This window comes from Budorcas taxicolor, chromosome 6 (genome assembly GCF_023091745.1).
Source record: "Budorcas taxicolor isolate Tak-1 chromosome 6, Takin1.1, whole genome shotgun sequence".
Classification (NCBI taxonomy): Eukaryota; Metazoa; Chordata; class Mammalia; order Artiodactyla; family Bovidae; genus Budorcas; species Budorcas taxicolor.
The window spans coordinates 37,041,830-37,066,070 of record NC_068915.1 but is presented as its reverse complement, the minus strand read 5'-3'; the positions used below and the strand labels follow the sequence as shown (position 1 = coordinate 37,066,070).

Sequence of the window (24,241 nt, the reverse complement as noted above, 5' to 3'; positions counted from 1 at the left end):
AAACAAACATCAGTGTGTTTTTATGCTGTAGTCAAAGCTGACTGGTTTCAGGTTTTAAAAACTTTTCAGGTGGATCAGAGCAAACTCCACCTCAGACCAAGGCCTATGTAGTCTACAAATTCTTCTTTGTCACAGTTGGCAATCCACCCAATGGATCAGTGACTCTTAGACCTCTGAACTTGACAACATTACTCCCACCCCTGTTTTTTTAAAGTAAAATAGAGGAATAGCAAAGTGAAGAATTCAAAACAAAAATAAAACCTACATTTTTAGGAGGTCATCCTGTGCTTCAGAGTTTCTGTTAGCTTCCTAATTTGGAAACCCTTTATACTCCTAAATGTAGCCTCCATGTTTATGTCCCAGGACCCTATACAGAAAAAGCAAGAAAGTTTTCCAGCCTTTTTAGACCATTTTGGTTCCTCACTTTCCAAGCAACAAATAGAAGACCATATTCTTTCTTGTAATATTTTCCTTTCCTTTACCAAATTTCCTTAAAAAAAAAAAAAAGAAAACTTGAAAAATTCCCATACCCTTTTTTCCAAAGGACAATTCCTAACTAATACAGACAGGAAAGCTCAAGATTTATTTTCTTCCATTCCCCAAAAGGTGAGAAAATGTGAATATATTGTGCCCTCTTCCTTCTATAAGCCTTGAGTAAAACTTAAAGAAGAAAAAAATATCAACCGGAAAACTAAGAGTTTAAATTATATCAACTTTAAAGTTTTGGTGTTTCTTTTGTTTCTACAACAAAAACTCCACATCTTTCTTAACATTTAAGCATTCTTCTCACATCCTATTATTTTATACGCAAATTACCATATAACAACGTAGCTTCAACATGCTGGTTCTGTTCCTAGGTTTTTCCACATAAGTTACCTACCACAAAATATCTCCTACAATAATTTTTAACCTATCTGCCAGTAACCATTGGTTCTCCACTACAAAACTTCCCTCAGTTTGTCAAGAGTTGTTAGAGATAAATGTATCAATAATCTACAGCTAACTGGTGAAGGAGCTATGAAAGATTGTTCCCTTTCATTTTCCATTAGTCCAAAATATACATATGTACATACACCTACATATAACAAATTTACACTGTCTGCAGAAATAAACTGCTGATATAATTCCATACACATATTTAGGGATTCACATTTTAACAGTAAACTTACACACAGATATATGGAAATATAGTTTTATACCCCTAAATTACATAGCAAGCTGAAATAGATAATGCTTTAAGATTTATTCTTTCTTATGAGTCTGAGAAAAAGAAGACATAAACCTCAAGCTATGTCTGTAGCAATTAGCAGTCAATGTGGGATTATCTTTAAGGACAAATTATCCAACTTGCTTACTGTATACAAAAAGTGATATAAACAGACTATATACAAAACGCAAAACTTAGGATTAGAGATAACAAATAGAAACTTCATACAAAATACCTGATACTATCAGATGTACTTTGTATAGCTTTGACCAAAGAACTCTTATATTGGACATTCTTTTCTGATATGAATGAATAGTCACAGCTATATATTAGCTACAGAAAAACAGGAATGAACTGAGTGGGGGCAAGACAGACCTGGGATTTCCCTGGTGTCTCAGAGGTAAAGAATCTGCCTGCAATGCAGGAGCCACAGGTTCGATCCCTGGGTCGGGAAGATCCCCTGGAGGAGGGCATGGCAACATAGTCAAGCATTCTTGCCTGGAGAATCCCATGGGCAGAGAAGACTGGAGGGCTACAGTCCACAGGGGCACAAAGAGTCAGACAGGACTGAAGCGACTTAGAACAGCGCACATAGGAGAGACCTGGTGACACAGCTGAAATATGTAAGTGCACTGTAGTACATATATATACATTTTAACAGTGTCAAGTTAGCCGAATTAATTTCTTAACAATACGTTAAGTTCACCAGCAAGTGATGCAGAATACAAAATATAGTAAACACTTGAGATAACACATTGAGTAGCCATCAAAATATTGACTAGTTTTGAAGAACTTAAGGCAAGAACCTGGTCAAATGAATAAAGACTAGAAATGATCAAAAGAAGCTCACAGCTGCCTAAAAGTTTTAAAAATTAGAAATTTAACACTCAACAAATGTATCAAAACTATGTTTCATTTGCTCACTCAACTCAGAGGCTCACTCACAGTATCTGAATTCCACATATTTATGCTGAGTATATACAGTTAGCTGAACATAAATATCACAGGTACTTACAAAAAACTACTATGTAGATGGTTACTAAGTTTATGTTGATTTATGTACTGGTCTAGTGAGTTCTAGGGTCACCACTTACAGTTGACTTTTTAAATCTAATCAGTTTCTTGATACACTCAGTGAAAAACTGTAGCACAGAAACTCCAAGTCCCAGCAAGCAATCAGGCCCATCGTCCACTAGAGGCAAAGCTTCTGCTGAATGAGAAGGTGATTTCAGAGTTCTTGTATTTTCCCCAGGCACCAAAAGGCACTACTACTGCAGTAGTGTTATCTTCAGTACCATATTGTATTGCCTGCAAGGTATGGCAGGAAGAAGAAATGAACAATGGAAATCAGGATCCGTACAAAAAGAAATCAGTCTTTTCCTGGAAGGCCAAACTGGTTTAACACATAGTTACGAGTTATTCCACAGTGGTTTGTGATTCTTTCCTCAGGTATCAATGCCCACAGTTTAAAATTTTAGATTGTGATAGGATAACTAACGATCCAAAGTATATACCATTGTAGCAGTTTTGGCAAATTGTACCAGTGAACTAATAAGGTATGAGATAAGTAGCTCCTGAAGTACACATAAAGCATTTATCATAGGAACTAATGCAAGGTTACACACAGATGAGATGGTTGGATGGCATCACCAACTTGGTGGACATGAGTCTGAGCAAGCTCCGGGAGTTGGTGATGGACAGGGAAGCTTGGTGTAGGGAACAAGGTATAAAGAAGGTTGAGAAGTGCTTGCAAACGAGACTCTCAACCAGGGCTGAACATTCTTGCAAACGAGATGTTCTGCCCAGTGTAGGGAACTAGGTTTAAGGAAGGTTGAGAAGTGCTTGCAAACAAGACTCTCAACCAGAGCTGAACATTCTTGCAAACGAGATGTTCAGCTAAGAATCCTGTTTGTTGCCGTGGGAAAAGAACATTTCTTGCACACAAGGATGTTTCTCTGATTCCTCAAAAGGAACAGACCCTGGGACAAAACGGATTCTAAGTTCATAAGGAAGTTCCCCAAAACAAAGTCTTAGCTGCAGTAAATAAGTTAAGGTAAAGGTTATCTCGCCCTGCGCCTGCGCACTGTATAGTCTCTGAATCATAGTGCTTAGCAGCTTGCCCTGTAGGTTGTTGTGCAAGGGATATAAAATAAAGCAGCTGTAAGAAACAAGCGTTAAAATATAAAGATTCAAACCCCTCTGCAGTGTTGGTGTTTCATTCCGTCGCCAGCACTTGGCATGTTGCAGTCCTTGGGGTGGCAAAGAGTCGGACACAACTGAGTGACTGAACTGAACTGAACTGAATGAAAGGTTAAGGATTCAGAGAGTGCTAGCTCTTACCTAGCAATTCTTCTAGGAATTTAGCTTAAAGAAATTATAACCCTGGTGATACAGTGGATAAGAATCTGCCTGCCAATGCATGCGACCTGGGTTCAATCCCTGGTCCAGGAAGATTCCACATAACATGGAGCAACTAAGTCCATCTGCCACAACTGCTAAGCCCATGTTGTAGACCCTATGAGCCACAACTGTTGAGCCTGTGTGCTGCAACTATTGAAGCCTGCACACCTAGAGTCTGTGCTCTGCAAAAGAGAAGCCACCCCAGTGAAAATCCCATGCACCACAATGAAGAATAGGCCCTGCTCACCACTACTAGAGAAAGCCTGTGTGTGTGCAGCAAGAAGACCCAAGGAAGCCAAAAACAAATAAATTTTAAAAATTAAAAAGAAATGGAAGTATACAAAGATATAAAACTATAAGATAGTTTATTATGGCTCATACAAAATAGAAAATTGGCATAAACTATACTTCCTACAGTAGAATTATGTCAATTTTAGGAACAAATGCAAACAGAAAATGATATGGTCAGTGTAATTCCACAGTGAAAAAAGAACAGACTCTGTATGATTTTAATACCTTTAGGCCATTAATTTTTGTACCTTGTTTTTACATCTCTGGATATTTCCAGTGTCTCCTGGTTTATAGTCTATGGGAACCTGAATAGAATTTGTATCCTGCTGTTGTGTAAAAACTGTATTAATCTTAATTATGTTGAATTGGTTCATGGTGCTTTTCAGGTCTGTTATATCCTTCTACTTTTCTATTTATTCTATTAATTTTTGAGACTTTGATTTTGAAACTCCAACTAAAAATCTTAATTTATCTAATTGAGAAAATAATTATAATATATATATGTAACTTTGTTCTGAATTTTCCAAGTCTTCTATAAATATGTTATCACACTTTTATAAATTTAAAAAAGAGAGAAAAAGATAAGAGTCCTTGGGATTATATTTAACAGGAAATGTACTTCAAAAGACCTCACAGGGTAAGGTCAAAACTAGAAGGAAAGGAGTGATAAAAATATGATATAAAAACCTTCTAAAAATTTTTTTTTAAGTTTTACAAACAAATTAGAATATCAAAATATATATTTGCAATGTTAGACAAAGTACTAATATACGTAATATATAGGAAGTTCTTACAAGAACCATGAAGACAAACATGCCTATAAGATCATGGGGAAAAAAGCTATACACAGACAAGAAATACAAATGACTAGTAAACCTGTGCAAATGGCTAGCTTTACTAACAAAGAAAAAAGGTGCAAATTTAAAACACTAAAATTTGATTTTTCCACCTATCAAATTGGCAAGACATTACCTATGATAAGAATTTGGAGAAACACAAACTATAAAACATGCTAGTGAAAAGTATAACATGGACAGTATTTTTGGAGGGCAATCTGGCAAGCTTATTAAAAGCTTCAGAATGCTGTATATTCTTTTACCTAACAATTTTGCTTTGATGAATTTAACCTAAGAAAGTAATATCCGAAGGAAATACATATGCACAAATATATACAGAATGTTTATTATAGAGCTCCCTCTAAAACATGGAAAAGTGAATGTAAATGAAATTAATTGATTATGGTAAGTATTAAATGAGTAATAATACTCAGATGAGGGATAGTATGCCCTGGTAAGTTAGAAAATATATATCTTAAGACAAGTGGTTGAAATTAAGAAAGAAGTGGTCATACACAAGCACTGGGCTGTTTCTTAATTTCATGAGCATATATAGTTACCAAGTGAATAACTCATGCTGATCCGTTTCCAAGTAAACAATGCTTTTTAAATAAGATCTTATATCTTAATTCCAAATGTTAGCACTTAAAAGTTTGGGCCCAATTTGGCTCCCCGATTGCAAATATAAAAATTGGGAATGCAAAAATAACTGTATGTATGAGTTGAAGTGTGCCTCTAATGATTAGTGATGGCTAGAACTTAGAAGAGCTATCTATCCAAATAGAATATTAAAACATGGAAATTTTACATTTTTTTAAGCTGGATATTATCTAGCTTCCAAATTTTAGCTCTAATTGGCACTGACACACCACTCATCCATATACTTTTTTATATTTGTTTTCATGCACCCATTTTTAAAAACAAGAAGTTGATTATGCCATAGTGTATGTTTTTTAACCACAGTGTTTTCATATTGGGTATTTACATGGAGCAGTCTAGTTTCACATCATCTAGTGGTTGGACTGAGAGCTCAGCTATCTGGGTTTGAAGTCCAGTTCTGGAATGTGACAGTGCCTCTGCTCTCCTCCTCTGTAAAGAAGAGTTAGTTCTAGCTCCAGCCTCAGAGGGTTACTGTGATGATTACATGAGTTAAATACATATGAACAGAAAAGTGTCTGTCCATAGTACTTGCTATTGTTATAATTTACTATTGATGTTACTAACATTTCAAGATGGTAAAAAGCCAAAAATAAAAATAGCTCATCTTCTTGACAGATTAACTTTACTTAACTACTTGGGAGAACCAGCAAAAAAAAATTTTTTTTAATTGTTAATACTATGGGGTCAAGTGTAAAATTTACTATAATACTGAAAGTTAAAACACATGATTTCAAAGAAATCTCCAGACAGTGGCGGCCCCTCCTGGCTGCACCAAGACCTGCACCTGGCTTTGTCCTCTCCTCCCCACATTGGGATTTTTCTTGCAGGAGCTCTGCTGTGTTACCTGTTCAGTCACTGCAAGGGCTGCTTCATTGGGATCATGGCACTGATTGACAAAGTCACAAATCTCCTGACTGTTCACCATGAAGTTAATTCCATCTGTAGTGAGGACCAGGAAGCTGTCATCAGCATGATGTAACTGCAATCAGAACCAAACGTACAGAATTACAAACTAGACTTGGCCTTAGAATAATCGTCATAATTCAGCGATTTTATCTGTTTACAGAGTAGTCATCTGTGTTTCAGAACTTACAGACAAACAGTGAAAACAGGCCTTCATTTAGGGTAACAACAGCAACATTTAGCATCAATCATGGAGGACAAACCTAACATTTACTTAGTAATACCATGGAGGAAGAAGCCAGATAGCTAAATGCTGAGAGGCAGCCTAATGTATGGAGAAGGCAATGGCACCCCACTCCAGTACTCTTGCCTGGAAAATCCCATGGACGGAGGAGCCTGGTGGGCTGCAGTCCATGGGGTTGCTGAGGGTCGGACATGACTGAGCGACTTCACTTTCACTTTTCATTTTCATGCACTGGAGAAGGAAATGGCAACCCACTCCAGTGCTCTTGCCTGGAGAATCCCAGGGATGGGGGAGCCTCGTGGGCTGCCGTCTGTGGGGTCGCACAGAGTCGGACACGACTGATGCGACTTAGCAGCAGCCTAATGTAATGGCTAAGACCTCGTTGGTGTGAAGCCCACCTCTATTTTTCAGCTGGGAAAACATAGGTAAGTTGAACTGTATATGCTCAGATTTGTTTTCTCTGTGTAAAATGGGATAGGAGTGGCTATTTTGAACAGAGCCCCACACATTGTAAACTGCTATAGAAGTATTTGTTAGATGAAATGAACATAAGTGGGATACCTATAAGACATAAAACTGTTCAATAAATTAACAATCATTTGCTGCCATTACCGGGAGCCTATCCCTATATATAATGTGTGAGGTACTAGAGCAGGCTGGGAGTTGTATAGGTAAAGTATCAGTTCACCACTAAGGTGTACGCTGGGGGAAGTATAGTGTAAGGGGGGACAATGATTAGTAGCAAGCAGAAGCTGTCCTTGAAAGAGAGGTGGGGTGATTCTCTGGCTTGGTGGAAAAGGGAAGTCAGGATAGCTTCCAAATGATGGTGATGCTAAATGATGAGGTGCTGGTGAGGAAGGGCAGTAAAACCAGGCTTCCAGGCAATTTCCATAGCAGGATGAAACAAAGCCAACACTTCATCATACATAAGGTCAGGAGATCTTACTTTATCTGAAAAGTTTATCTTTCCTTCCACTAATCACTTCTTTTTAGAAGTCATACAGGCTTCAATGAAGGCTTCTAAGAAAGCCTGCAGCTGGAGACAATCCTGTGTTCATTCCTTGCCTATGTATCAAGTGTTTGCAAGTCTTTTCTTACCTTAATCCTCTTTGTTTCAGGTTCTGCTATCACACCACTGGTTTTAAGATCCAAATCTCCGAGACTCCTTGTCATTGCAAGTCTGCCGTTCACATGAGGCTGTCCCAAACTATTCCAAGCTACAAACCCCCCACATTTCTTAATCCTGGTCAAAAAAAGTTAAAAAAGACTATGATGTGATACCCAGAAAACCAACAGTTAAACTTAAGCATGAAGTCAGTTTAAAATGCAAGGTTTTATTTCTATTTTGAACTATATACATATCATCCTCATAGATCGATTAGCAGAAGTGGTACCTTTCTTTCTCGTCTTTTCTTTCTGGAGTGTGGTCAATGGTCAGCTTCATGGGTTTTCCTTTTCTACACAAAATAGCTCGGCTGTCCCCAACACTAGCTATAACCAGTTCAATGCCATCTCTCAATAGGGCTACTGTTGCAGTAGTCCCAGAGGTCAGAAGCGTTGCTGCAAATGATGAAGAAGAGTACAAGTCAGTGACAATCAAATGATTGGATCTGGAATGTTTATTACAAAATAAAACACAGGCATGTTAAACTAATGCTGAAATGTATCATTCTAATTTAACTAGAGCTACGCAAATAAAACGCAAATGAACTATGGAAGTAAGAGCATGCAGAAAAAGAAGTATTTAATTCAGTAACAAGGCTCTATGCAAACAGAAAAAGCTGCTAACCTAATTTGGTAAAAAATGCATCACTATCTCCAAATGGCTTCTATTTATATAAAGTAGAACTCACTTGAATTTATCATTCTGACATCTCTGTGTGTACATCAGGTGTCAGGATGAAAAGTAATACATTTTAATTAGATTGGCTAATAAGGCAGAGTGATTTACTACAGCGCCCATTCAGGCAAGCCAACTTTTCTGTAATCTACACACTCAATATTTTTCTTCCATTTCTTACTCCCATCCTATGAAAGTATTATCAATTTATAGGCTAAGCAAGATATGTCAAGTGTTTTACTGGCTCTTTAAGAATTGTATTTTATATTCTTTCCTTCTATAACTGCTTTAATTTTACAAATCTTCAGCAAAACAAAAAAAGAAATCCTAAAATGGTTAAAGGTTCACATTCTTTCCTTGATTATCTTTGTCCTCCCCAGATGTAAAACAAAGTTACAGCCATCATTGTATTAGGAGAAAATCTGGAGGGCAGGGAATGAAATTCATTCTAGTTTCCCATAAACTTGGTATAGTTCACACTTCTGGTTCCAGCAGGATCTGAAACAATCAGTCTGTTCCCAAATGCAGGGAAGTACTGCCAAGTGCTGCTCCTGTGGTCACAGCCTGGGCCCAGAGCATTCCAAGAATGTTAATTTCCCTTGACCAGTAACAAAATTATATGTAGCTTGGCCTGAGGTCATCACGGTTTCCTTCATCCAATTCAAAGTGCATTTTTGCATCTTTCTTTAGTTTATTCTAAATTGTCTCCCTAAGTTCTTCACTGTTTGTTGAAATTTTTGAGGGTGCATTGAGCCTTGTCAAAGAGAATACTGTGGAAGTAGACTAAAAAGTAAAGCAAATTGAAAAAATCTAAAAAGATAACAGTTAAAGCAGGTATTATCTTCAATAACATGGTTAATTCTTTAAAGCATCTAAGTAAAATATTCAGGTGATCATCTAAAGATGATTTTGACTTCAAAGGCAGAGTTAAGTAAAATGAAATGCTATTGACTGATTGAGGCTCAGTCTTTCCAATTTTTTTCTAAGACAATTTTTAAAACAGCAGTAATGCATTTGGAAAGATAAATATGTATATATTTTCCAATCAATGTATTAAAATGCCTGCTTTAATTAGAAAAGTAAAATGGGGGAAAAAAATGAATAAACCCTGCTTAATCTCCTATATTCATGCTGAATTTACTGAGAAGTAGCATTTATAGTTGCACTATCTTCCCATTTATCGCTTGATTTTGGAACTGCTGTGCCAAAGTAATATCACTGTGGCAGTAGTAAAGTAGATTATATATGTACAACACGAAAGTTTCAGTGTAAGTATCAGTGATGTTTATATTACAAACGTTAGGTTGTGAGTTTCATAAAACATCGTATAACGGAATCTTTACAGTTGAACCACTGTAATCTTTTCAAATGATTAGAAGAGCCTGGTAAGAAAACACAGGCATTTACTTAGATGCTACTTGTCCAGGGAGTTTAATGTTCCTCTCCTTTGTTTAAAATGTAAGGGGCAGCTTTTTTTCCAAGTGTTTTTTAATTGGCTACCTAAGGTGAAGTGAAGTCGCTCAGTTGTGTCCGACCCTTTGCGACCCCGTGGACTGTAACCTACTAGGCTTCTCCGTCCATGGGATTCTCCAGGCAATAGTCCTGGAGTGGATTGCCATTTCCTTCTCCAGGGGATCTTCCCGACCCAGGGATCGAACCCGGGTCTCCCGCATTGGAGGCAGACGCTTTAACCTCTGAGCCACCAGGGAAGTGCCAAAAGAGTTAATACTTCATAAATGAAAAACTTCAAATTTAGCCATTTAGGATTATAATCCATGGTTCTGCCACCTAGATATTTAAAAGAGTTTGAGTTTTTAACCAACCCAGCTTCACAGTTCCAAAATCCCAGGATTTATGGGAAAGTTTTCTAAACAGTTGATTCTGATTTGCTAAGCATCTAAGAATATAAATATTAAATCAGCATTTAGTTTCATTTAACGTTTAACATGGGAGTAAAAATTCTCACTTTTTTCCTTAACAATAAAATTATAAAACTAAGACATCTTTCAATAAGTTCTTAACACTCACTGGACATTTTCTACTGCAAGTCATCTCAACTAATGGGACAAAGAGGATGTGGGAACCTTCCAGTAGTCCAGGCTAGGAACCGCTGGACTCCTTCACCTGGGACAAAATTAAGCAGATCTCTCTTTCCACTGAAGCCCAGCATATAGTGTCCACGGGCTCCAGGTCTAGAGCTGCTGACCAGGCACAGTTCTCTGCCACAAATAACACGCACAGAGGCAAATAGGAAATTCACCCAGGAATTGTGCTCAAACATTACAAACCTGCAACACAGGGGAGGGTAGAGAAAGAGCTGCAAAATAAGGGGAAGGGTTTTTATTTTGGTGAAATTTTCAGTAGCAAATTACATAATATTCCAGGAGATGCCAAGTCAATGATTCCAAAACTCAGTTTGACCAAGTTGATGGTATTTTGTAGTTGAGTCTGTTTTCTTCATCATAGAATAACACTTCTTAGTTTTGTGTCTTCCCAAGGTAGGAAAGCCCATATACAAATGTATGTGCACCAAGACATATATGTGGTGACATACACACAGACTCAGCTAATTAGTCTTGAAGAGTAAATCAGTACCTTTACTGAGCTGAAAAAAATGCACTGTAAATTTGTTTGGTATCAACATCAGAATTGTCCCAGTAACAAAACGGAAATTCACGGGTAGAGCACTGAATAATTTGTATCTGACAAGCATACTAGAGAGGATGTAAACTACAGTATACTACCAAATTGTTAGGATTAAAATATAAATCAAAAGGAATCAAAGCACCTCCTATACCAGATACAAGGAGTAGCTTATTTGTTCATGGTAAATGCAGGGATTTTAGGATCTAGATGGTATTTCCTGAATAGAATGATTAATTTAATTGTTTAAATAAAAGCTAGTAAGGCTCTTGAGTGCTAAAAAGTGTTTACAATTTTATGTAATTCATAAAATGGGAGTTTACGCAGCTCTCTCTTTCCCCTAGTGTTGCAGGTCAATATATCAAAAGAAAAAATGATCAAGATTTTGAATGGCAACATAAAGAATCAGGCTGTACTTTTCTAAGTATAACCTCCCCCACCCAGAAATTACTCAACTGTGTCAACAATATGGATAAACAAATACAGTTTCAATATTTACCAAAATGATGTTCTAGACATGAATGAATCATAAACACTAAATCAGAGGAACAAGTTGAAGCAGTAACAGCACAATAAGAGTATCTCTCCAATGCCATCCCTATTTTTTGCTTTTGGCTGCCTCCAACATAACGAGGGTAATCAAACACACTGCATTTCTCATACTGGTTATTTTTTAGTTTAATTCTTCCATAAGAGATCAAATAATACGAAGAGCAGGGAAGTTTCCAACAAGACTCACAATACTGCCACCAACGTCTCCCACTCTGAACGTCAGAGCGTCTTCTCTCTTTGATCCATTTGTCTCTTGGGGAGCTTTGTTGCTTTCAAATCTTAAGTAATCTAGAAACACTTTGAAGAGTTTATCGGATATATAGGATATCATCTAAGTTTTCTACCATCTGGTTTAAGTGACAGTTTGTCCATTAAACAATAAACTAATGGGCAGACACCATTTGAACTTACTGGCTGATTTCATTAGTTGTAAAAATACACATGACTGGTATAAAATGAATACAAAATATTCAAAGATGATGATGAAATTAGCTATTTGTAAATAAGGGTAAGTTCAAAATGTATCTACAACAAATCAATAAAGATAGCCAGCAATTTCTTAAGGGCTATTTCTTGATAAACGGTATTCTGATTTTATTCTTCTCAAACTACCCTCATTTAAAACTTAAATAATAAATATTTTAAATGCTAATGAGAAAGCTTGAAGTATTTTATGCAGATATGAACAGCTTTAGATGAGAGTCTTAAAAAGATGAGTATGTTTTATTTTCACCTTATTATTTTCACTTTCTTTTGAGAAAGCTAATAGTATGACATGGGGCACTCCTCCCTACCTGAAATTCCACCATTAATGATTCATGAGTGATTCATTAGTGATTCCTGAGGTTTAACCAATCTCTTTTCAGCTTTCCTTACTCAAAATTCAAATCCCCCCCGAAGTGGTAACACATAAAAATATATACATTAAATAATTTAGTTAAATTGGCTGTAGGACAGTCAAGTTATAAGTTATAAAAGAGTAAGCAATGGAGATCAGTTTAGTCCAAATAATTATTGAGTACTTTTCAGACTCTATGCAGGATGTTGAACACTAGAAATTCAAAACTGAATAAGCCATGGTCCCTACCCTCAAGCTGCTCACAGAAAGGGTTCAGTGAGGACAAGTGGAGCTGATGCTAAAAGAAAAGGTGAAAGAAATTGGAGAGGGCAAACTGTACTTCACAATTTTATTTAACTAGCACTGGTCCTACCCACAGATGTGCCAAAAAGAATATTATCTACTCTTATAATACTGATACTGCTTCAGTTCTACTAAAAAGTAAAAAAAAAATTTTTTTCATTTAAATAATAATTCTGAAGTGGTATACGTTCTTTTTAAATCCACAAATTGAAAAGTTTAGTATATTTGATAAAATAAGCCCCAAATATCAACAGCCAATTTTTGAAATCTTTGAAAGCCTGGCAACTGATGAAGAATAAATTTCAAAATTGTTCTCAAAATACTTATTTAAAAAACAAAAACCATAGAGACTAACTGACCTATAAGAATACATCCAAAATAAGATTCAAGAAGGACAATGTCATAATAGATCCCTTCTTTTTCTTTTAGTAATACGCTAACCATCCTTCTGTCATGCTCCATTATACTTGTAAGCAAATTGCCATTAAATGAAAAACAAACTTTAGAATATCTTATGAAAGTTCTGAGATCATTAACTCAAAAATTATGACAGAGGAACTAAGTTTAAATGAATACATTTTCATTTAATTATTAGAAATGAAGAACTATTTTATTCATCCCTTTGCACAACTAAATTGATGTGAGAAAGGTATCTGTAGAAAATTTCTTTTAAGATAGCAAGTTAGATCAATTCTCTCCCTAAATTCAAAATTCCCTTTAACTGTAATTTATTATTTCATAAATGAAAGGAGTCCTGTCACATTTTATACCAAATCTATCAATGTTTTAAGCATTTTTATCAATTAGATCCTACACAAAAGGGCTGACTACACCCATGAAAGGTTAATGGTTTTTTATTGTTGGCCACATTTCCAAGATACACTTGAACAGTCCTTTCTGAAAACCTTGCCCAGTGAGCTCTACCTGTTTACACAACAGCTGGGGCACACCACCTGCACTACAGCCGATAAACTTCATGGTGTGAGATACAGCCGACCTGCTTATAAATGAAATAAGAGCATACCAATATTCAGAGTTATGAAAATAAAACTATAAGAAAGTGTTTTAATGTCCTCTTCACCTTCGTATGTTTTACCCATTAGGAACAAGAACAGAATCTTATTCTAAAACCTACCCTCTCTCACCTCTTATTCTCACAAGCTCAGGAGCCAGTTGGAAGGGGAAAAAGGTCCAAAGGAAAAAAAGAAAATGGACCTAAGTAATCTACAAATGAGAAAATAAATCCTTGAACACTGAGAGTGGACTCTAAAGCTTTTTGAAGAATTATGACAGTGATAAAGGTCTTGAAAAAGAGGAGGAAAGTGTCTTAAGATGGCAAATGAAGCCATCCCAGAGTCATCCTAATACTCACATTAAATATGCCCATGAGAGAGGCCATGGTGGGTGCTAGGAAAATCTCAGCCCTAACTCTCCAACTGACCTTTTATCTCTGAGTTTCAGTTCCTTAACTGTAAAATGGGGAGAATTTCCAGCCCTACACACTCCAACTGAAAATTACAAAGATAACATTGCTGTGGTGAGCTTTGACCTTCTTTAAACAAGAGGATGAACAAAAGACAGATGAATATTATTGCACGATTCATTTTAAAATCAGTTATGAGGTCTATATGCACACATTTTAATGGTTTGCTGTAGAAGCATTCAAATATTATGAGCAATAAATTTGGGGGCCAGTTAACTAGAAAACATTAGCTACATTTTTGTGAAATGGTTTTAATAAATTTAGTCAAAATCAGAGACATTTTTCTTTCAAAATATAAGGACATCCAGTATACAAATTCTAAAACTCAGCTGTTATAGTCTTGTGTTTAACAAATAAAAACAAAAATGTCAACTAGGTACCATAGGAAAGCTGCAAGATCAAGCAATTTTAAGAAGTGGAAGAAAAAATATCTTCCTTCTAATTTCACAAAGTAGTGTATATTAACCATTGTCCTTTTGAGGACCAATTAGCAATTTTCCTGTCTGGACTACTACTCTCTGAGATTACCCTTTAGCAAATTTCAATAGTCGTTCATCAGATTCCTCTAAAAAACAAAAAACCCTCTCGTACATGCTTCTTGTTCATAAAGTGAACAATTAAACAGATTTTTTTTAATGTTTAATCTTTTTAAAATCAAAATTCAACATCAGATCTATTTTGGAGCTACAATTTCTAAAACAACCTCTAATATGTTTCATTTAAATGTGAGATACTACCCTTAGTTTGGATTCCAAATAACATTTAAAATGATTATTTAAAAAGTCATTTTCAATGTAAGCATCCTTACAATAAATATTAAAATTCCCACCCCTGAAAGGTTTAAATTGTTTCCTTCTTACCCCAAATTCCCCAGGACTTTAAGGAATGAGATTGTTTTACTTACCATCAGCAGATAGGTGGGCGTGCCTTGCAAAGGTTTTATCTATTTCAAGAAAAGCCAAGGTCAACACAGTTTCCAAGTTCTCCTCCTTAGGAAGCAAATCCCTTCAGGGAGAGAAAAAAAAGAGGCCAATCACTTTACGTAGGTTTCCCACCTTCCTCTTTGTCCCTCCAGCTAGCAGAGTCATGCCATACAATGGACTTCCAAGGTTTGCCCTTCAGATGCTTGCCTGTCGGAGTCTTTGCAACTATATGGACCAAAGCCCACCAGGCTCCTCTGTCCATAGGATTCTCCAAGTAAGAATACTGGAGCGGGTTGCCATTTCCTCCTCCAGGGAATCTTCCTGACCCAGGAATCTAACCTACATCTCTTAAGTCTCCTGCACTGGCAGGTGGGTTCTTTACCACTAGAGCCACCTGGGAAAGCATCTTCAGATGCTTAAGATCCACATATTAATAAATCAAATTAAGAAAGAATTAGGCCCAGAGATAAGTTCTAAAAACAATAAAATAAAAGCCTAAGTCTCCAGTCTAAAGATATTAACCCTCACCATCACAATCCTGAGAGGTCAAGAATTCCTTTATATTTAATTAAGCCACTGAATTCCTTTGTGGAGTAAGGCAAGATATACACAAATCAATTGATGAACAGTATGAATAACTGCTTGGGAAGAATAGTCACATGGTCATAACTCTTACATGTTTTCCCCCTCTTTTAATTCTAGAAGTAGTGTGATCCTCAAAAATATGTAAATATTGACTGCAGTAAATAAACTTTTTAAAGAGCTCCAAAACATCCTCATTAAAAGCATTTTCCCCATGTTTTTGCCAATCATCTAAAGCTATTTTCAACAAGTATTCAAAGCTATTCATACCACTTGAAAAAATAATTACTATTTATTGAAGCACTAAGCACCATGCACAGAGAGGAGTAAGTGCTTCTCATAGATTCTCCCAGTACATGAGATCATGTACTTTATTATGTGAATTCCCTTGAAATGATCACAAGTGCTGTAGATTCTGGTCAATGCTCTCACCAAGAGAGAGGTTAAAACATACACATTTCTGAAATGGTAATACTCATCAGCAATTTATGGCACGCTTGAGCTACTGCTTGTTCATAAACCCATAGTATGAAAGCAGTCAAATAACTACCTTAACAGTGGCCGTCTCAGCCAAAAGGTGAAAGTTTAAACAGGAAGGAAAAGGCAAACTGCAAAGAGCGAAAATCATTGTATCATTGTACGTACAGGATGCATTTCTCCATGTGGGTGTGACAGAAATCGGCCGCTGCAGGTCCACCGTGGCCATCGTACACCGCAAAGTACAGGATCTCATTGGTCAGCTGAGCAAAGCCAAACCGGTCTTCATTCTCTTTCCGTTTGCCAATCTGCGATGCGCTGCCCACGTTCTGCAAGCTGACTTTGGGAATTGGCTTGCCATACTTAATACTGGGCGGTAGCAGAATTGGCTCCTCCAGGCGGTTATCCCAGATGCCAAAATTATCCCAGGTGGCTGGTCGGCCACTACCATCAGAATCAAAGCGAGACCATCTCGGCTCTGAAGTGGAGCTGTGGCACGTGGGCGTCACCCACCTGTCATCCTGCAGACCGCGGGCTCTGAGCAGCACTCTCCTCCTCACCTGGTTCCCACCACTTCTTACCAAAGTAAGTAAGGCAGCTGTTGACATAACTCCAGAGGGCTCGGGAATGAGAGAAAGGTCAATGGAACAATAATGGGATGCCTTCCAGAAAAATGATGCAACTGAGTAGAGAAAGAGACAGAACACTCCATCAGTAATTTGAAATACAACTGATACATCATTAGATATTATCAAGAATGAAGTCTGTAAAGAAAGTGGCACTTAACAGCCTACTCCTGAGAATAGTGGTTCAAAAATGAATCGATTTACCTACCCCACCCACTCACAGTGTTTAACTTCTATAAAAATTTGACAGTGTGCACAGATCACATAGAACAAGTGCTTCTCCAGCTTTAACCTACAATCACCTGGGGATCTTGTTAAAATGTAGATTCTGATTCAGTCTGCCGGGTGGTGCCTGAGATGCCATATTTTAGACCACCTCCTTCGTGATGCCGAGCTGCAGTTCTGGCAGGCCCACACTTTTGATTAGGGAGAATATAGAAAACAGGTGTAAATAAATAGTCTTTCTTTCATCAACTTCATTGCTCTGAAGAAAAGGCGGAGCAAATATTAACAATAACAAAGTCTCTTACAAGAGTAGAAATTAGAAGAAAATAACTGGTTATTAGAATATTTATTGTCGTGGGAGTGTGTAATTTCCTCGGTTATGTCTCATCACAACAAAAATTTGAAGCCACGGACGTTAAAGCCCTTGGACAGACAATGTCTCAGCTCTCGGGACAGATCAGTGTTACAGCTCTCGGACAGATCAGTGTTACAGCTCTGTGTTATAGCTCAGTTTTATTTAGAAAATAAAAGAAAATACATCCTCGAGGCATGAGGGCATGCTGACCCAAAAGACATAAAGAGAAGAGAGAGAGACCCCCAGCCCTTTAGGCTCCTTTTTTTCTATGTTTTTTCCTCCCCCTGGGCCTGCCCTATGTAAACTGGGCTAGCCGGGAGTGCTGTTTGTTCTATCTGAGGTCCTCACTCCGGTCCTCGGACCTTCTTTTATTCTACTTTCCGGGCTTTCCCCTTCCTTGTCTTTTAGTCATTGCCAATCTGGACTCCTTTTTCCTATTCTAACTACCTAACATTATGATAGTTCTGTACTCAGAGAGTGCCCAAGTAGCACAGATACAATCTATGACATCAGTTCTGTTTGTTTTAAGGTTTCTCAACTTATTGAACTTTACATATTCTATTACTCTGGTTAATATAAACTGGCTCATGCAAACACCCACCAGAGGCACAAAGAAAAAGTAATTCTGATGTGTGTGATCTCAGAGATTAGGGGAAACTGCATTTATGACAAGCAGTCTTTTTATGAGCTACCGAGCTATGCATTTACATTAACATCTGAGGCTCATCCAAATGCCTCCCCTGGCTGTGTGGCTGGGGGAATTCCTATACCCCTGCAGGAAAGCCCGTGTGGCTAGCAGTTTGCATACAAATAAGGTTTAAGCAGAAATTCATCTCCAAAGTATCTCATTCTATTACTTTATGAATTAAAAACCAACTTGAAAAAATAGCATAATATCAAGATTTGATAATGCCAGCGGAGAGTATAGAGGTGTTATATTATTCTTAATTGTATGTTTGAATTATTTCTCCATAAGAAATAAATTTGAAAAAACTGTATCTCCCCAAAAGGCACAATCACACACACACACACACACACACACACACACAAAGCCTAGCTTGAGTGCATCTATAAGAAAATGTATTACAGATTTTAAACCATCATTTTCAAACAAATTTTTGGAAATCAGTCTAGTTATGTATAGCAAGAACCATTAGTCCTTTCAGTAAGTAAATAGAAGAAGGAAAGGATGAGGTTCCAAAAAACGCCCTTGTAAATCTAAGCAATGGAAGACATATGAGCGCAGCTGTCTAAGAATTTAGAATGAAGATGGCCTCCCAAATAATTAATAGGTCATGAAAGACTTAGGAGACTGCTCCTTCTTGGCCTTTTAGCAAACATCATGTATTAAAGTCTGAAACTCACTTCTTTTGCATTATTGGGGGTGGAGGAGACACAGTACCTCTTTATCAAGTATCAAAGAGAAACAATGCATTCCATTACCGAAATAAAAAGAAAAGTTTATTCCTTTGGTTCTGTTTGAAGGTTGTATTTTATTCAAAAACAAAAACTGTGTCAAATAAAGGTGAACTTGTAGAGAACTTTCTAAGTGTAATACCATCTTGCAAGTAAGAGAACTAAGCACTAATTCTTGATGCAGATAATTCACAAAGCAGCTTTGCATTATAGGAAAAATAAAACTTTAAATGTTTATCAGAAAACATTCACATTCGAAGAGTACACCAGAAATTAGCAAAGTACTATTATTCTTTTGGCTTCAATCTGAAAGTATGTATACCATACTCAGCTTTGGGTCATTTTGCAGTCACACATGTACTTTAAACAGGGTTCTAGAATTACAAACTAATAAATACTGAATAGTTTCCCTGCAGCTCTTCTAGGATACTCTTGTCATTTCTCACTGTCTCCTCCAAATGAACAGAGCTGCATTCACATCAGGCAATATGCATCTACTATAAACATTACTTAAGAATGAAAAATGCAGGTTGAGCAGTTTCTTTAAGCCTACATAAACTAAAATCAGTCTTCAACTTGGCCTCCTTCCTCATTCCTTATCTGCACAATCATCTCAGAAAGTAAGCAGAATAGTCACAGGAAAATATTTACTTTAAGGCATATTATCGGTTATTGGCATACATGAAGCATAAACCAGTTCACCAGTTTACAAACTAGGTCAGCATCACTTATGCAAGCAAGGGAGTATCTAAAGAAGTGGTTCCATCTCCTTTGCTAAATGCAGTATAACAACATCATACTAATCTCCATGTTCCCAAGGAAACAGTTCAAAGAGGACTTTGTTCCCAAGCTAATTAATAACTCTGAATTAAACTTACACATCAAGAAGTTTCCTTCAGAGCTTCAAACTACCAGTCAGCCGCTATTGCCACTCCCCTCCCCTAGCTCTCCAGATGCCCATGGAAATGATTAGACACTGATTAGCAGGTAGAATTTATAATGTGGGGGAAAAAAACAAAAGCCTTAAAAAAAATCAGTGTTCTTTATAACAGAAAGAGCTGAGAACAAATTGATAAATACCTAAAAAATCTTTTATTGTCAGTTGAAGAATTAAAAATTGTCATGTGTTTATCATCCTGCAAGCCAAAAATAGTTATTCAGGAACCCTTTATGTCAGTCTCTCAATCAGAGATCAAGCCCAGTTTATTTTCCTTTTAACAGTTATATTCAATCTTTGAAAGTCAAAGTAACCCAAAAGAGTCAAAGGGCACAAGTAATTCCGCTTGAAAGCCCTTTGAAGACACAAAATGTCAAAGCAAAATTTAAATGAACCAACAGCCCAAGAACACATTACGTGGCACACCATATTTTACTAGCAAAAACACTTTCCTTTTTCACATTCATTTGTGTGACCAGGCCTTCATCTTCCTCTGACTCAATGCTTTGGTTAATCTGATTAAAGAATCAGATTCTGACACAAAACTCTATTGAACAAAGTTGACTGTAATAATATTGACTAGCAGGGGGCATTCTCAGAAAAGAGGGTTAAATGAAATAAGTTGAGAGTCCACAAGAGCAGACATTGAGATTCCACAAAAGAGTGCTGGTTAAAAAGCCACAGCCTGAGTGTAGGAAATGCATTTGGTAAACTTCTGAGGTATACACTTCATTTAAAAATAATAGCGGTAGGAGATCCAACCAGTCCATCCTAAAGATCAGTCCTGAGTGTTCATTGGAAGGACTGATGCTGAAGCTGAAACTCCAATACTTTGGCCACCTCATGCAAAGAGTTGACTCATTGGAAAAGATCCTGATGCTGGGAGCGATTGGGGGCAGGAGGAGAGGGGGACAACAGAGGATGAGATGGCTGGATGGTATCACCAACTCAATGGACATGAGTTTGGGTAAACTGGAGTTGGTGATGGACAGGGAGGCCTGGCGTGCTGCAATTCATGGGGTCGCAAAGAGTCGGACACGACTGAGTGACTGAACTGAACTGAACTGAGTGGTGAAGAAAAGCCATATATACCACTACAAGACTGCTATGCCAATTTGATACTTTCATCTTACTCCAATTTTATAATCCTGCAATGATTTAAATACCTCAGAGCTGGCTAAATGTATTTTTGGAATAGGGAGGCACTCATGGTCCCTGGCAGGAGGGTGCACTTGGGATTTGAGTTAAACTGCTCTTGACTGCTGAAAGCAGGTCAAAAGGGCAGTTTATTGATGTCATGTTAAGCACATGCCAAAATTACTCAGGAGTTCTAAGGATCAGTACTGCTCAAACCTGCTTAGGTTTATATTTCTAGCAAAAATGTTTAAGGACATATTCATATCTGCCGATTATAAAGTGGCACTCAGGTATCTTCATTATCAATAATTTCCACAACGGAAACACAGGTAATTTTAATAATCTTAAAATGTTTCTTTAATGACTCTACAAAAAAAACAACCAATTTATCCCAATAAATTCAAATATTATGGAAACCTCTGGACTCCAGTATCCTCTTTATCAGTACCCTGCTAGGAGGAAGGGAAAGAAAATGTACTAGTCTAAATGAAGGAGAAAACAAAACCAACAAGAGAAACCCCGAATGACTACCCTTATGTTTGACCTGAACATATGTTTAGATGTGCAAACAGAAAAAAGAACAAGGGAGCAATGAAAAGTATTCATTATTCTAATTCCATAAATATTTTTAAAAATATTTCAGTTAACGTGGATACAACTCACAGAAACATGTTCCAAACCTCATTTAAGAAGAATTTTTCAGAACAACCAAGTATAAGGTGTGTATTTTTCATTTCCTCTATAGTACCTAATACAGTGTTGACATCTATACATTAAATTTTCAGTAAATTTAGTTTTTTTTTAAAAAAGGAGAATTTTCCTTTATATTCTATGCTACATCACTAACATCTTTCCCCTCTTCCTTCCTCTTAAGACTCCAGTCAAGTAGGTGCTTGAGTTGGTGGTCAATAGAAAGTGACTAAGGTTGCAAGGCAATGGCACCCCACTCCAGTACTCTTGCCTGGAAAATCCCACGGATGGAGGAGCCTGGTGGGCTGCAGTCCATGGGGTCGCCAAGAGTCAGACACGACGGAGCGACTTCACTTTCACTTTTCACTTTCATGCATTGGAGAAGGAAATGGCAACCCACTCCAGTATTTCTTGCCTGGAGAATCCCAGGGACGGGGGAGCCTGGAGGGCTGCCATCTATGGGGTCGCACAGAGTCGGACACGACTGAAGCGACTTAGCAGCAGCAGCAGCAGCAGCAGCAAGGTTGCAAGAAAAAAAATCTTGAAAAATTATAACTGATATATTTTATTACACAGTGGAGTATTTTTTTCCTAGGCTAAGACGCCACTGTTATCTTTCAAGACCATTATAATCTGTCACCTTAATTACTCATTCTGAAACCGCGGACAACCTCATTCCTTCCTCCGCACAGGCAAAAGGGACGCAAAAGACTGAAGAGGCCTCGCTGCACATTTCCAGACTGAAGCTCAGAAAGGCCGGTGGAGCTTTAGATACTCCAAATTCCCTGGCTAGTGCCACCCGGAGTCTCGCCTTTGTCATCTCCCGTGAAATCTCTAATCTACAGACAGTGGCTGCTAAAAAAAAGACATCAAGAGCCAGAAGGCCTTGAGATTACAGCGCTCTTTTGGCAAAGCAAAACCCACGTCCTCAGATCGACACCAACCAGGGCTCTGCATCTTTCTCTGCTCCGATCCCCTGAAAAGCTCACCCTTGGACAGTTTGGGATCCTGGGCTTGGCTGGCTGGCCGTGACAGATGCATGACCAGGGCGAAACAAGGCAGGAAGCACACCCTCCCGCCGGCGCAGCCACTGATGGCTGGGTTCCCTCCAGCACTTTCCGCCGCCCGGTCTCCGCCTCTCAACCACCCTTGCTGCGTACAGATTCCGGGTGTCGCCACGTCTCCCTCAGCCCGACCCATGCTACAGCGGCGAGGAGGCGCTGACGCTCGCAGCATCCTCCAGCCCGCGACTCGAGGCTTCGCTGAAGGAAAGCGTGGGCTGGGAGCCCCTTCCTCGCCTCCATCAGTTCAATTCAGTCGCTCAGTCGTTTCTGACTCTGCGACCCTATGGACTGCAGCACGCCAGCCGTCGTTCCTTCCAAGTTCCATTCCCTCCTTCCATCCCGGTCCAGCACATTCACGGGCAAGAGCCTCCAGCCTTCCGGCCAAGTTCAGGCGGAACGTAAAATCTCCGCAGAAAATGCCAGCAGCGGGTGGCTCAGCCGAGGTGGGCCCCGCCCCGACATGCTGCTCCAAACCTCGAGACGGAAGAAAGCTGCGCACAGCGAACCCAGACAGTGACCGCTGGGCATGCACTCAAGGAGCTGGAGAAATTAAACCGATATTTCCCCTCCTCTCCCTGGGGAACCCGTTTACTCTCCATTCCGCAGATGGGGAGCAATGGGACGTGCCCCCTCCTGTAAATAATATTATAAACGGTTAACATAAATGAAATGCATTCTCCAAGCTCTTACCTCGTGATGGCAATATCCCTGGAAAATGGTCAATTAGCTAATGGAGGGCGGGAGAGGTGTTTTCTGTAAATAAGACTGCCTTCTCCGATGTTTTCAATCTCTGAAGCTAGCAGTTAGAACAGCCACTGGCTCAATCTGCTGGAAATTCTTGAGAATTTTTCGCCCGCAGTAGGTCAGATAGAGAGGGGAAGTCTGTTCCCGCTGACTGACGGCAGCTCCATCCAACCCACGCTTCACGAGGCGGCGCGCCCGCGGCCCGGCCCTTCGTCGCAGCCAATCACAGGTTCCGACAGGACCGTGCCTCCCCGCGAGATCAGTTTGACTTGGCTGACTTTCAGTAGCTCACAGCAGAGCGACGTCGACTTGGGCCAGTCGTGGCTTATGGAGATGTCCGCCCTCTCGAAGGCCATGGCGCGCAAACCAACGAGGGAACGCCTCGGCAGTGGACGAGAAATTTGGTACCTCGCCATAGGATTGAAGAGAGGTGGTGTTGTGTCGCCCGGGGGCAATGGAGCGGTAGTTGTAACAACTAGGAGCAAGAACGGAATGCCAGCACTTAGCAGTTTGCAGGGCAAAGGTATTGAAAGGCATCAGGTTTCATTGCTATTCTTTGAAACATTCACAGTACACCGTTCTTCCTGACTGAGCAGGCAGACATCTCATGATCCCTTTAGAATGTTTTTTGGGTTTTTTACTTTTTTTTCGGCTGCTCCCCACAGGTTGTGGGATCTTGGTTCCCTGACCAGGGATGGAACCCCTGTCGGAGAGTCCTAACCACTGAACAGCCAGGAAATTCTCATTGAGAATGTTGATTCTTTCATTTGACAAGTATAGGCATTGATATTTGTTTAGGGAGGACCTTTTGAATACCTGGCACTGGGATATAATCTGGAAGCAAATAGGCATGATAGTCGCCTTC

At 38.6% G+C, this 24,241-nt stretch overlaps 1 protein-coding gene across 1 annotated transcript; it reads right to left on the bottom strand.

Annotated features, from left to right (window-relative positions):
• Positions 1–2,383: 2,383 nt before the first annotated feature.
• On the bottom strand, positions 2,384–22,609 carry PPM1K (protein phosphatase, Mg2+/Mn2+ dependent 1K). The gene is made up of 7 exons (XM_052642303.1): positions 22,558–22,609; positions 16,351–16,864; positions 15,105–15,205; positions 7,936–8,101; positions 7,640–7,784; positions 6,239–6,373; positions 2,384–2,515 (listed from the first exon to the last, which is right to left on the bottom strand). The coding sequence occupies exons 1-7, from the start codon at positions 22,607–22,609 to the stop codon at positions 2,384–2,386; spliced, it is 1,245 nt and encodes a 414-aa protein (XP_052498263.1).
• Positions 22,610–24,241: the final 1,632 nt, after the last annotated feature.

Excerpts from the sequence above, each read along its gene's own strand:
- PPM1K (XM_052642303.1), bottom strand. The coding sequence starts at position 22,609 with ATGCATCTGTCACGGCCAGCCAGCCAAGCCCAGGATCCCAAACTGTCC. Across the intron at positions 16,865-22,557 it reads GGATCCCAAACTGTCCAAGG|TTGCATCATTTTTCTGGAAG; the intron begins GTGAGCTTTTCA and ends TTCTCTACTCAG. Across the intron at positions 8,102-15,104 it reads CGCCCACCTATCTGCTGATG|CAACGCTTCTGACCTCTGGG; the intron begins GTAAGTAAAACA and ends CATCATTTGCAG.